The sequence below is a fragment of the Wolffia australiana genome, chromosome 16 (assembly GCF_029677425.1).
Source record: "Wolffia australiana isolate 7733 chromosome 16, ASM2967742v1".
NCBI classification, from domain to species: Eukaryota; Viridiplantae; Streptophyta; class Magnoliopsida; order Alismatales; family Araceae; genus Wolffia; species Wolffia australiana.
Genome location: NC_135850.1, coordinates 596,374 through 611,077, shown reverse-complemented (window position 1 = coordinate 611,077; position 14,704 = coordinate 596,374). Strand labels below are relative to the sequence as shown.

Here is a 14,704-nt window from a genome sequence, read left to right as displayed (position 1 = left end):
ACTTAATGACAATGATAATAGATAGAGCTAGTCTATCTAGATACTTCATTGTCCTTCATGAGTATCACTCAAATAGGAATATATAGAACACATGCTTCACGACTAGTGATCTCCATATTACGATCTCATCATAATTCACTAAGCCTGATCATGTATTCATGGACTTCATTATAATCATTACACGTACACTATAATGAATACATTGCATTAATTAACATGGAACAAAATATGAAATTTGTTAGTGGCTTTTTGGCCACATATATTCCATCACTTTTTTTATTTTACGAACATAAAATAAAAGGCTCAAAATAAATAGATTCCTCCATAAAACATTATGATTATAATTCTTATGGACTGCATTTGTTGAGATCTTAATTGTTCTTGCCCCATAATAAATTAAATGGATGAACCATGGTGTAAGGTATTGCAATAATATATTGGGCAAACCAGCCACATAATCTGAAATAATGGGTCTCAAATAATCCTTTTTAGATAAAATAATTAAATAATGGCCGTATAAATTTTAAAATAAATAATAAATCCAATAAAAATGAATTAATGGCAATGATAGCACTGAAATTCAATTTTACCATCAATCATAATTCAAAACTCTCCATATGTGACTCTTGACTTGAAAAATATGGTTATAAATATATTATTTGAATTACTAAACTTAGAAATATCACATGAAAGATTTTTTTTTTGATTCTAACTATGGATGTGATTTGATGCATGCTCCAAGATTTTTAGTATACTTTGATGCATACATTTTTTGTTTAAATTTAGTTAAAACTTTAAATTAGTTTCATATTAATGGCTGAATAAAAGGATGACAGTACCAAAACACTTTCAACATAACTGATAGGGCTCACTCACTAATTGATCAGTGCACAATATCTTTGACATGGCCAAACCCAATTGTTAAAAAATATTTTCATGCATGGAAACAACAATAATTCCCTTGTTTGTCAACAAAATGGGGTAAGCAGTCCAATGGTGGAATTCCTCGGTTGCCGTCATTGTGGCATCTTGATTGTATCAAGAGTGGAGTGGAGCTGTGAGGAGAAGAGCGAAGAAGAGGAAAACCCTTGAACAATTATGGCCTTGGTAAATTTCATGAGGGGCTTCCTCAATTTATACTAATTTGATATTTTTCATAAAAAATTCCAAAACTTAAATATATCTTCAACGTTCAAATTACCATTTGTGTGTGGCCCTCTACAGCCATGTATCAAACTAGTTAATGACTCCATCATCTCGATATCCTGTATTGGCCTTCAAAATTATATAACTATATCATCATACAGACTAACTAATGCAGGATCAACTTAACCCAATCGATAGGTCGAGGCTCCAACCCGTGGGATGCCAAGCTACACCTTATGCTCTAGAAGATACAAAGGATTGTGTATCGACTTACTCATTGAACTTGTTAATCATCGGTTACTATGTAGGTATAGTCCCTTATTCATTTGATGCTCCTAGGATGACTTAGGGTATGGTCTACTATCAAACCCTAATCGTTCATCTGAGTTAGTACTGATGCGTTGGAAAATCATAGGGGAACTCTTCTCTAATATTTCACCACCTTGGCCACGTACTTCATTGCATCGTCTTCCATGCGTGGTCTCCTCTTACACCAAGGTTGGACAATCTCCTCTTTCCCACTCAATTGTTTTCATGAATTTCTTGATGCACCCAAACTAAGACTATTTAGAATCTCATGATAATAAACTCATATGTCATAGTCAATATACATCTATTCGTCCAAAAGACGTCTTTGGTGTCTCACATTTAAGGACCACTTACACAACCGTGATGTGAATCAACCAATTGACAATTTGGTGTAATACTATTTAGGGATTTTACGGATCAATTTAGTGCACTCTGTCAATTAAAGATCAGTTACTATCTATGCTTATTGTTTCCACACTAATGGCTACAGGACCGCCATACTCATCATCTGAGTGAGGCTAGATAGTGTTATTATATCTGGATACTTTGATGTCCTTCTCAAGTATCGGTCAAAAAGACTATGAATAACACATGCCTAGAGACTAGTAATCTACATGTTATGATCTCATCATAATTCACTATGTCTAATCATGTATTCATGGACTTAATTATAAGCATCACTTGTGCATTATAATGAATATATTCTATTCATAAAGTGCTAGAAATATATATGGCCAGCAAGCCAATCACGCATTCCATAAATTATTCCATGTTCATTAATAGAACATATTTATTATAGTGCACGTGAGATTCTTATAATGAAGTCCATGAATACATGATCGGACTTAGTGAATTTTGTAGAGATAGGAATTAAGGTTATTGGAATGCTAGAGTCGTTAACTAGATTGAGACATGGGCCTAGAGGGTCACACGCATATGGTCTATTGGATGTTGGAAGATATACTTAAGTTTTTGGTCTTTCTATGAAAAATACCCACTTAGTATAAATTGGGGAAGGCCCTAGATGGAAATTCACCAAGGCCAGAATTGTTTAAGGATTTTCCTCTTCTTTGCCCTTCTCCTCGTATCTCCACTCCACTCCTAATGCGATCAGGACTTCACAATGACAGCAACGCTGGTTGAACGGAGCTTTTCAAGATGAATGAAGAGATTCGAGGTGCCGAGGATCACATGGTTACATCTAGAGGCTGCACATATGAGCAGCTCGACTTGTCTCACTCGAGGATGTGAGAAATCACGGATGCAATCCTTACACAGTTGCTTCGATTCATGATTTTAATGATGTTATTATGTGTCTTCTGCTGTGTGGAATCCTCGTGTTCATGCATATCTAGGCCTCTAGAACCAACATGAACATGAAACAAGATATGGAATGTGTGATTGGCTTGTTGGTCACATAGATTTTCATCTTATACTACTATCTGCATTAAAATAAAAAGACCAACATGAAGGATTATACCTTCTTAAACTGGAACAAGGCTAAATCACAAATATAGTATTTAAATAATTGATCAAAATAATTGTGATATGCCTATCTTTAATCAAAATAACATAGTAGGATCAAAATTTAAAATGCGATCGAACTGAATCATATCTGACTTATAAAATTCTATGTGGAAATATTCAAAGAGTCAAATTCAACAAGCAATCAAATTATTTTAACCAATTTATAATATAATATTAAAAATAATATGTTAATATTTATTTAACAATACGAATATGCATTTTGGTGTAATCTATTTTTTTATATAGTGTATTAGGTAAAAGACAAAAACAACATTCAGGATTATAACAATCAATTATGATCTAAAGTGAAATATGGTAATTTTTATGGCCTGTATTGGAAAGTTGAGATGGGACTTGCTGCCCAATTGAATACTTACGTATGTAAGTAGTTTCTGGTATGATTCATGTAACATGATCTGATAAACTATAAAAAACACATATATTACACCAAATTTCACTATAAAGCCATAAATACATAAACTAAAAAGCCAGATTTAGGAAATCCTTTGTGTCTACCACGTAATTTTCCCTCACCAAACTTGAGCTTTGTATGATGAACCAGAAAATTGATACTCCAAACCCAAGAAGATCATATTACTATTGAAGATAGAAGATAGAAGATAATCTCAGCTTATTATCTTTGGTGCAAAGATGATAAAGAACATGCTAAAATGACAGCTACCCACTTTGATATCAAAATTATTACATCTATCATCGATTTTTTATCATGACCCAAGCTTATTCGTATTTATCAAACATTCCTATGCTAAATATCTATATCAAATGTTAGAACATCTGCTAATGGAAATTGGTTGAATTAAAACCAAGATATGATGAAAAAGAAATAAAATCACCTTCAGCTAATTGGTTAATTATCTTCAAATCAACTCATGCAGTTAAGAGTTTGTTGTTATAATTATCAGTGCCTGAAAGGAGAAATGTCTAAGATAGATAAAGATAAAAAACAATCAAATAAGAAAAATGTAAGATGAAGATATAACAAAATTCCCTCATTTCAACATAATGAATATGATATAACCTCACAATTATATCAAATATAAATTGAATTTTTATTATTTTAAATCCTATTAAAAAGTTTAATCAAGACTTGGACCATAATAAATTGAAATTGAAATAAGTGCAGAAGAGAAAAATTAAGAGGAGGCTTGATAACTCGATGAGTTTGGAACTAGAACAAAACGATAATCTTGGGATTCAAAAATCTTAACTGATCAAACGGATAGAGATATGATCTTTTTAAGTGAGTTAATACATAATTCAGTGAGATGATGACTTGTTAATTGAGATTGATATAGAGCGAAAGAGATCAAGTTAGGTTAATCGGCTTAAATATAGAATTATGGAGAAAGTAATGAATTTGAGATAATGCATACATATTTAAAACTAATTGGAGGAGAAAACTATATTGGATAATAATGAGTAGTTAAATATAATTAATTTAACTTATGAGTTGAAAATTTTGATGATATTAATAAATCATGAATTTATTTGAAAGTTAATTTAACCTATAGACATAAGTATTGTCTTTGAGTCCATAAAAATAATCTTTGAGCTTTACATGCAAACTGGTGTGGTCCAATGGGAAAGGAATATCATTTGTATGTTCTCCCGTTTAAATAAATATTTGGAATAATTTCATTAATGTAAGAATTTTATAAAGTTTAAGACAGATCAAATTGTGAGGGAGGATAGTTGAACTAGTGAGAAAACCACTGGAGGAGCAGCATTCAAAGGAAGCGTTTGTGGTTTAGGAGAAGGAATAAGACCTGGTCAGAGTATTTGAACATTTCCCTATGGCAAGAGTATTTGACTTTTTGAGTCTTATCTCTTCCCTCATTCCTTGATCTATGACTTTGGTGGCCTAGACACTTGTTAGGACAATAATGGGAAACTGAGATTATGGAGTTAATAAATTATCCACTATAGGATTAGGGAACAGTCAAATAGCATATTAAAATAAAGTGCTAGACATGTAGCTTTATAATTTACATCCTAATTGTACTAAAAAAAAATTGCAATAAAGTTTGCCCCCCTTTAGATTCAAACTGATTGGTTTAAACCATGAATGTTAGTTGAGTGGATTGATTCTTTTGAAATCTGCTTTTTAATCATAGGTACGTTTGATGGATAGTAGTGGCTGTCATCTCTGTCAATGAAACACTTGGTTCAGCTCAATGCAATGCACTTTGTTTCAATGATTTACTCTTTCTCTCTCTACATATATATATCAATATGAGAGAGAGAGAGAGAAAGAGTCCTTTAGAGATGTCAAGTGCATTGCATTTAGCTCAGCCCAGTACGAAAAACCTTCAATAGAGAGAGAGAGATAGAGAGAATCATTGTCAAGTTCAATCTTTTTGGTAATTATCATGTCTGAGTATCATGAGGTCAAAAGAACCAGAAATTGGAGCGAAATTGAGGCTTTTCGTACTGGAGGCATTTTGTACTGGGCTGTAATTATCATTGTCATCTCTGTCACTTATAGTGGAGGCTTTTCGTACTGGGATAAGCTAAATGCAATGCACTTGGTTTCAATGATTCACTCTTTCTCTCTCTACATTTATATATCAAGATGAGAGAGAGAGAAAAAGAGTCCTTTAGAGATGCCAAGTCATCGCATTTACCTCAGCCCAGTATGAAAAACCTTCGATAGAGAGAGAGAGAGAGAGAATCATTGTCAAGTTCAATCTTTTTGGTAATTATCATGTCTGAGTATAATGAGGTCAAAAGAACAAGAAATTGGAAAAAAATTTAGAAAGAAAAGCATGACTGCCAATAGAAAAGATAAGAATTAAATTTTGAACCATTTTCCTGTCGATTAAAATAGGATGGATGGCATTTCCTATCAGCCTTTCACTTTTTTCAGTCATATTTACGATGAACTGCAGAAACATTAACACGGTTTTTGGGGGTAAATCCTCTCTTCATAGCTTGGTGCATTGTTCAGGTCACTGACTTTAAACAACAATGTTATGCACAGAGAATGTAGACAAATAATCGCTCTCTCTCTCTCCACAGAGAATGTAGGATCATCAATCAATCACCTATTTTCAAACAAAATTTACACCAAGTTAAACTGTAATGCAGTGGGGGTAAGATAAGAAGTTAGAATTTATTCTGGCGGACATGCACATTCATGCGTCGGCGTCATCAATATGATGAGATGGATCAACAACTTCAATTCCTGCACTCAGACAGTGGAGACTGAGGACCCCTTATTTGAGCTCTGCAGCTGCTCCAAAGGCGAGCTTGTGATGCTCCCTACAGAACCGTGCGTCTGTGAGCTCAGCTGTGGACTAGCCGGGGTCGGCCCCCCATTGCCCGTGTTGCTGATTGTTGGCAGCGGCACTGCTCCAGCGCTCATCTGCTGCGGACTCACTGGATTCTGCTGACCCATCTGCTGCGGACTAACCTGCTGCACTGTGGCAGCTGACGGTGACCCCACTAACATCGGTGACCCTACCTGTGGCTGCTGCAGCGGCGAACCCATCTGCTGCTGCTGCTGAATCTGCTGTTGCTGCTGAATTTGCTGTTGTTGCACCAGGTGATGTAGCTGTTGCTGCTGCTGCTGCTGATTCAAGTAGAAGTTGGCTGGGGTGCCGATCTTTGGGGGGCCCATGGAGGACAAAGCGGCCCGCTGCATCTGGCTCATGCCGGCCCGGTTCAGGGTCTGGCCCAGCATCGATAGCCCAGCAGGTGAGCTTGGGAGCATCTGCCCACCCATGATTCCAGACTGGGCCGCGCCATACACCCCAGCAGCGGCGGCCGTCCGGTTCTGTCGCTGAGCCATTTGCATCCTTAACGCATTGGCAAATTGGGCCTGCGACGCGGTCGTGCCACGCATCCCAGGACCAAAGCCTGACACCTCTGCCAGGTTGATCTGGCCTGGCATGGCTGCGCCCATGGGGGAGGACATGGCCCTGAGCCCTGAGCCCATGCCCATGACACCGCCCAGGCCACCCATGCCCATGGCTGCCATCATGGGCTTGCCAGCTGGCATCTGAGAATGCTGTTGCTGCTGCATCATCTGTAGCTGGATGTGCGATGCCTTGCTGGCGCCCAGCTGCATCCCGGGGCTCTGACCCATCAGTCTGGATAGTGGGTTGGTGGCGAGCATTGCCGCTGATTTCTGCATCTGTGGCGGGGCCTGAGTTTGACCTTGCTGATGCTGTGGCAGTGGGTCCATGAGGGAACCCGGCTGTACCGCCCTGGGGGGCATGGGAAGGCCCGTTGCGCCGGGGAAAAACGATGGCTGCAACCCAGCCTGGTTCCCAGAGACCATGGCCCGACCCATGGTGTGGAAGCTCTGGGAAGGGCTTGGCAGGCCCATGGACCCTTGGCTCGCAGGGGAAGCAGGGTTGGCCCGCGGTTGGATCTCAGGCCCACCATTGTCAGAAACCGTCCCGACTGAGTTGTTGATCATATGTGGAGGCAGTGGTTGGACGTGATCTTCCTTCACCTGATATCTCTCCTTCTCCATCTGCATCACAGAACCAGCTCTATTTATACATCATCGAACATTAAAACGGAAGGGCTGTCGACAGAGAAGGAATAGCAAAGTTACCAGTCTGCGGAGTTGGGTGGCTAGCAGGTCTGCAGAGTGCTGCAAAAAAGAGACGGAGCTGAGATTTAAATATATTATTTGAGAAAAAAATTAAGAGAGATTGCACATACAGTGTTGGGCAAGACGAGTGGGCAACCGAGAGGGTACTGTGAGTCAGATTCATCAACGGATCCATAGTGCATTATCACGGTGCCATCGCCAGGCATCTCCCTCATTATTACTCTGACGCTGTCTTGTGCTGGAGCAGCAGGCTGAACCGGAAGACCTGCTGTATTATGTATTTGTTGAGAAGATTTGTGTCTTCAATAAGAATTAAGGTTTCGGATTGTCCCGATGACATTGACATTGGTTGACTGGTTGCCCATGATGCCGTGAACATCAATTTAGCTGTCAATTGTCCATATACTTCAAGAAAACTTTTGTCAATGTCATCATCATCATAAACTAGGCTGGTTCACAGTGATGATGACTTTGATGTTGACAGTGTTGAACATTTTTTATGTAGAATTTAATGGAGGTGGGAAATGATGTTGACTGACAGCATCAACCGTTTGTGACTTCCCATCATTGTCAACATCAACCTTCAATGGTAACCTCAACATCATCGTCAACTACCCTAAATTTTGTCAACACCATTGCCCACACATCGACGGTTGATGACATTGGCAATGATATTGACCAGTGTAGAATTCTTGAAGCACCAAAAGAGAGATTTTACCTTGGTACAAATGCTCTGCTCGGATGAAAGAAAGGACTCTCATCTTTAAGGTGTTCATGGTGCCATTCACGAGGGACCTTGACATGGGGCTCTGCAGGTTGTGATAGTCGTCATTGCTCAATGCGTTAGCAAGGCAGAAAGCAACTTTCGGCGAGGTGGGCGGCTTCAGCTTCTGCACAGGGGCATTCTCAGGCTTGCTCTTCTTCACGTTGAGTTGGTACTTCTTTGTAATTGCTTGGATCTTTGAGAACCCATCAAGAATAGCTTGCTCAGTGACAGCAAGCGCAGAGGCCGTGGACATCAGCGGAGCGCCAACATTGCCTATGCTTGCTGGCGAGCCCACCATTCCTGCCGGCTGGCTTCTTGCGGAGGGATTAGGTTTCCTTTTCAGAGCTGGTGTTGACCTTTGCATGGAATCACCAGCGCTTGAGGATAAAGCAGATACAGCCGTGGATTTGTCCCTCTGCGCTGCCAGAGCAGAGCCGCCCATTGACCCGCTGGACATCTCGCCGGATTTGGATGACACAGGGGACTGGGCAGTGGGCCCAGTGGAAACCCGCGGGCTTTGAATGGATTTCCTCTTCTGCAATGAACTGCCCTTCTTCATCTCCATCGGCCCTGGCACATGCCACTGTGTTTGAGAAGGAAACTGGGGCCTTGATGTAATCTGTTGGGTGTACTGCGATTGTGGCTGCTCCAGTGTACTCTTTGCCTTCTCAGCCTCAGCTCGGCTGCTCCAGCTTAGTATCTCCGCTCCTTCATCCTTGATCCCCGATGATCTCATCCCAGGCTGACTCAGATAACATGCTTCAGAGCTCGTTGACTCGCTCATCATCTGGTGAGGATACTTGAAATTCTTGGCCATCAGCATTTGGTTTTTCCACTGCATGTCATCCAGAGGAGAGGAAGATGCCTCTTGCTTTAACCTCTTCCCAATCGGCTGTAGCTGCTGCAAGTCTCTGGTGATCATGGACTGAGGCAATGGCGCACTCAAGTTCACAGCTGTATTGTTTGGATGCATTCCTGTGACTTGGTCGATGAAGATTTTTTTTCCATGGGTCTGACTGTTAGACGTGACAGTCACTTCAGGAGTTGGTCGCAGTCGCTTCTTCCTCATATCACTCGTCCCCAAGTTCAACTGGACAACAATGTTACTAGATTTTTTATGTTCTATTGTGTTATTTCAGATGCATGTTTGAAAGAAGAAAGTGATTACCTTATTGGATACTGGACTCTGGCATAGACGGCCCATCATTGGGGTGGGATCAAGAACAAGATTCGGTTGCACTGCTTTCAAGATTCGGGATTCCACCTCCTATATAACATAATAACCACCATCAATAAGCGCATCATAGAGCAGGGGATGGTGTGAGTAATACACATACCAATAAGTCCCTATACGTCCATGAATCATCAGATATGGATGGGATATCCCTCACAATGTTTTCCAGAGAGATCCGAAGCCGTACTCTATTAATGTTAGGAGAACCAGCTGTCAAGGTGACTGAGAATCCCCGATAGTCACGCACCTGCACCCATCACAATAAACAGTAATGCTTCATGTCGAGAATCAAACAAATGCCTGCCAAAAATGACAGAAACGCCAACATCATCCAAAAATTATCATCATCCACAGCTTGTTTGGTGATGACGATTACAGAATCGGTATCATCATCATCCTGGCTGCAGACAAGAATTTATGAGGGGGATGTGACTACTCATCGTCATCGTCAGTAAGGCAAAGAGAATTAAAGATTACCCTGGATAGAGTGAGTTCATCGAGTGGTCGATAAAATAAACAAATATTTGTTTTCTTGGAAAAGTTTTAGCACAATAAAAGACTGTCCGCATAAATATCGCAAGTTCATTTAGTTACACGTTAATTTAAAAAGTTAAAGTCAGATGAGTTTTAGATGGAATAGGTGTTTCAGAGAATAATGAGTCAAGTCTTTTTCATCCAATAATTCAATACCACATACGATTTCCCCAAAAATATAATAAACTACACAAGAAAAATACAACGTAGATCAATTCACGCAGTTTCGTGTTTCAAAATACATTAAAAAAAACATAACTGAGAATTCGCGAACAGAAGCCAGATTGAAAATATCTAAATCAATAGCTACAGAAGCTGATCGCATTGCAAACCAGAAAAGAAACTTGTCCTCAGAGAAGGTTCAACTAGAGACTCCAAACAAGTCCCATTCAGCGTCGCTCAGAAGAACTAACCAACCTCACAGATAAGGGAGCCATTAATAAACTTGCTTGGAATGTCATCCAAAATATCTCCGGGAAGCCATGCCGTTTCAATTGCCTACAAATACATTATGAAAAAAGGAAAAATCAACGTTACTTGAAGAAAAGAAAAGAAAATTAGAAAAAAAACAAACAACAGCTACAATGTCATAAGAAGGTCATCTTTAATAATATGCAGGAAACAAGAAAATCATTTCGCGGCGAGTGTTTTCGCCAAAGAGGCAAAAGAGAGTATCTTGAGGACTAGCTCAAACATTCCCAGAGTGATTAATAAAACAAGGCCAATGAACTCACAGAAAAAAGGCTTTCCGATGCCCTACTGTATGGATGAAGTGACTTGGGAGCTTCTTCATGAAAAGCCTGTGGCTAAAGCCAATGAATTGACATAACAGTAAAAAGAAGTGAGTGCATCATCAAAATTTTCAATTACCGGGAAAACTTACACTAAACATACCTCGTTGAGAGTGCCAATAGAAAAACCATCTGGGAAAAGATTCAAAGTGAAGGAGACTTCGTGATCTGCAAAGACTTCACAAAAGCAAGTCCCATGTCGACTCAAGGGTCAGCAACGTTTTCATGAGGATCAAGTGTAAAAAGTAATCTAGCAAATCGTACCAGTTAGACCAGATGACTCTTCCATCCTCTCCGATACATGGTCCTGAAAATTAAAATTTTGATCACATACGGTATGGCAGAACACGAGATAAGCTCTCAAAACACGGAACAAGTCCGAAAGTTTGAAAAGAAAATTATGTATCAGACATAACCACGCGGATGCCTACTTTCTGAAAAAAACAATGCGAAGTCGCATTACGGGGTAATTAATTCACAACGTATATTGTCACAGAAAAGCATGGGCGGAGTCGTCCTCGAATCACAATCCTAAAATCACCAAGCACCCAAAAGTTGATCAGCCCGGAAATTCCAAGAAAAAACTTGGAAATTACAAACGATGACCGAGGAAGATGGCTAGAACGCACCGAATTTTGAAACTAGGAGAGCATAATTTCAGTAAACCAATTCATGAATTTGAATCATGCGCATCCGGGGATCGAACAGATACAACTGGATTACCTCTGGTTTCGATCTGTCGCTCGAATTATCGATGCCCACTTTCGAGAAGGAGGTGTCTGAGGTGGTCTCGGGGTGGGGGACGAGCCTAGGTCGGAATCTTGTCCCAGTTTTCGACACCTTGAAAGAGACCCCCATTCTTCGGCCTTCGCTTCGCATTCACCGCCCCCCGTCGCCGCTCCGATTTGCCGGAGCCCCGTTGAGAATTTTCTTCTCCAGCTTCGAACTCTACGATCCTTCCCAGTTACCGACGATCCAGCACTCGCGCAGTCGGTAGTTCCTTCCACGGCCAATTCTGTCTATATTTACTCTTACTCCTCCCTATATATCGATCTCTCAATAGTTCAACATCCAACATGATGAATATTTTCATATTCATCATGCCATTCCCGAAATTAACATTTCTAGAATCATTAAATGGAAAAAAATAAACTTTAGATGGAAACATAAATAATTTCTTGAATATTTGGGATTTAGACGATGAGGGTATCAGTTTTGGGGGCTGGTGGAGGGAAAATATATGAATAGCTAAGAACAAGAACTTTACCGTGCTTATTTAATCTGAACCTATTTGCATGTAAAAAATGTCACAGTGATCGTTTGACGATTTGTCTAGAATGACTTTGTGCCAAATCATTTTATTACTTATGGCCAGTATTTTTGTGGCATCACACAGGTTGATGTTTCATGATTACAATGATATTCTTTTATGATTGCATAAAACTTGTAATCTTCTTGCTCATAACAAAGTGGGTTAGATTTTTGTTATTAAGTTTACATGAATCTCCTCATTTATAACAAATCCTTAATAATAATATTTCGAAATCATTTCTCCTTCGAATCCTGTCAGGATGAATGTGATCCATCTTATTCTTAGATGGTTGAACTTGCTTCACATGGTTATATTCATCAAAGGATATTTCAAATATTTATTCTGCACCATTAAAAATAAAGTAGTGTTGATTATAAAAAACAATTATCTACCATTTAACGATAATATTTTCATAAAAAGTGATTTACTATGTTTGCCCCCATTGGATAGTCAGTCCTGAATCATTCTGTATTAATGCAACCTAATTGTATGGGTTTGATGAAAGGAATATAACACTACTGTGTAATAAGTATCCAAGATAACACTATAAGTTAATGTTTTTCAAGATGAATTTCAATTTAATTTGTGATGATGAATCTTGTGCTTACATTTAAAATAGTACGCTATATATATATATATATATATATATATATATGTATATATATATATATATATATATATATATATATATATATATACTCCACTCAACAAACTTTATGAAAGGTATCCAAATATGTACAATTTTATAATTAAACAATATATATTACATGTATTTTGAATTTATTTTATTTTTAACACATATTTATATTTTAGTGTATGTCTTTGCTATGGATAACCACAATTAATATCCTAATTTTAATAATAATTTCATATATTTTCATTAAAATTAACATAAAGGGATGTTATTGAGGCTTAAATGGTTTTACTAAAAATTTAGAATAAGCTCAAATTTTTCTCCATTTTATGGTATATTAGCATAAATTATGCCATTATTGTCTCCTTTCATATTTTATATAATAAATTTAAGTAGCATGTTGGAATTCATTTATCACATGGTGACCTAAAGCAGGTATATTTTGATATTCATCTTAGATAAAATATCAAGGGAATAAAGTACGCACTATTAAGAATGATAGATATGAACTTAAGTGTACACCATATGTACAATTCTGCTAATTACAATAACTATGAGAATCATTGAGAACTTAAAATTAAATAGATAAATATTGAAGTCCAAATTTCAACCTTCAAAAGGTATGATAACACCCATAATTTGTGCATACCACAAAATTATGCAGGAGCTTATAATTATGAATTAATACTTCTCTACTTGAGTCTACCCATCAGTTCGAATTTTTTTTCTTCACCCTGAAAAATTATTTTTATCTCATTACATAATTAACTCATTGATGAAATGAAAAGGGTAATAGACTAGATAAATTCAATCAGTACAAATATAATATTACACAGCGATGAGACAACTTCATGAGAGAAATAAATTCATAACATATAGAAATTTTAAATTAATTATATATGGATCAAATAATTCAATATATGTATTGAAAAAATCATGATGTATCCATATGCCACTGATTTATAATATGATATTTTATTAGTGTCAAGACTAAATTATGTAGATACCAGATTCTGGAAAAATATCAAATATCATTTTAAATATTTTAAGTTTAATACTTAAAATGGATAAATTGTAGTTCTGATAAATTTCAGTCTAGTAGTTTAATTTCAAAATTCCTCAATATATATGTAACTCCATGGTTATAGTATGTGGTTTACCTCATGTGAAACTATTTAAATGTGTACATGATATATATGGAACTCATAAAATCAGGATATAATTTATTTTCACACGGTATGCATTGAATATCATCACAATTACATGTGTAATTGTATTTTTCCATCAGGATAATGGATAAACCCTGATAACATGTAATTTACAGTATTAATTTCATACATATTGCGTTTATTTGCATTATATAATTATAATTGCATGTTACCATACTAAAAATGGAAAAAATATCTTCAGTCTATTATCCTGAAATTTCCTAATGTTTACGGATTTTTTTGGATATTTCTAGAAATTGTTAAGTGAAGTCCATGAAGAAGAGGGCTCTAAAACTTCTCTTAGTCATGTATAGTTATGTTATATATTCATAAAATTTTAATTCATATGAAAAGATATAAGTAAATTGTAATTTATATTACCAAATGGGCACAAGTAAAGAAACATGGGTGGTTAAAAAGGTATGGTAAGTAAGATTCTTAAGTACTTAATGGACTTAAGTAACACCGAGAGAACAGGTAGGAATTGTCTTGAAAATCATATTGATTTGATATAGTAGATATCATTCCTATTCTATTGATAAATTATTGATGCAATTTGGATATTAGGAACTTAAAATAGGGTCATTAATAAATATAAAATCACTTTATATGACTATCTATAAATAAGAAAAATGGATATATATCTTCAAAAGTTGTA

At 37.3% G+C, this 14,704-nt stretch overlaps 1 protein-coding gene across 2 annotated transcripts; it reads right to left on the bottom strand.

Annotated features, from left to right (window-relative positions):
* Positions 1-6,027: 6,027 nt before the first annotated feature.
* Positions 6,028-11,924, bottom strand: LOC144713580 (nuclear receptor coactivator). 2 transcript variants are annotated; one of them, XM_078588191.1, is made up of 11 exons: positions 11,616-11,924; positions 11,157-11,199; positions 10,996-11,069; positions 10,836-10,907; positions 10,519-10,599; positions 9,671-9,814; positions 9,502-9,600; positions 8,286-9,423; positions 7,678-7,835; positions 7,568-7,606; positions 6,028-7,483 (listed from the first exon to the last, which is right to left on the bottom strand). In XM_078588191.1, the coding sequence occupies exons 1-11, from the start codon at positions 11,769-11,771 to the stop codon at positions 6,194-6,196; spliced, it is 3,294 nt and encodes a 1,097-aa protein (XP_078444317.1). In that variant the 5' UTR covers positions 11,772-11,924; the 3' UTR covers positions 6,028-6,193. The 2 variants fall into 2 exon arrangements, with proteins under 2 accessions (XP_078444317.1, XP_078444318.1); XM_078588192.1 differs by having other exon boundaries at positions 7,678-7,832.
* Positions 11,925-14,704: the final 2,780 nt, after the last annotated feature.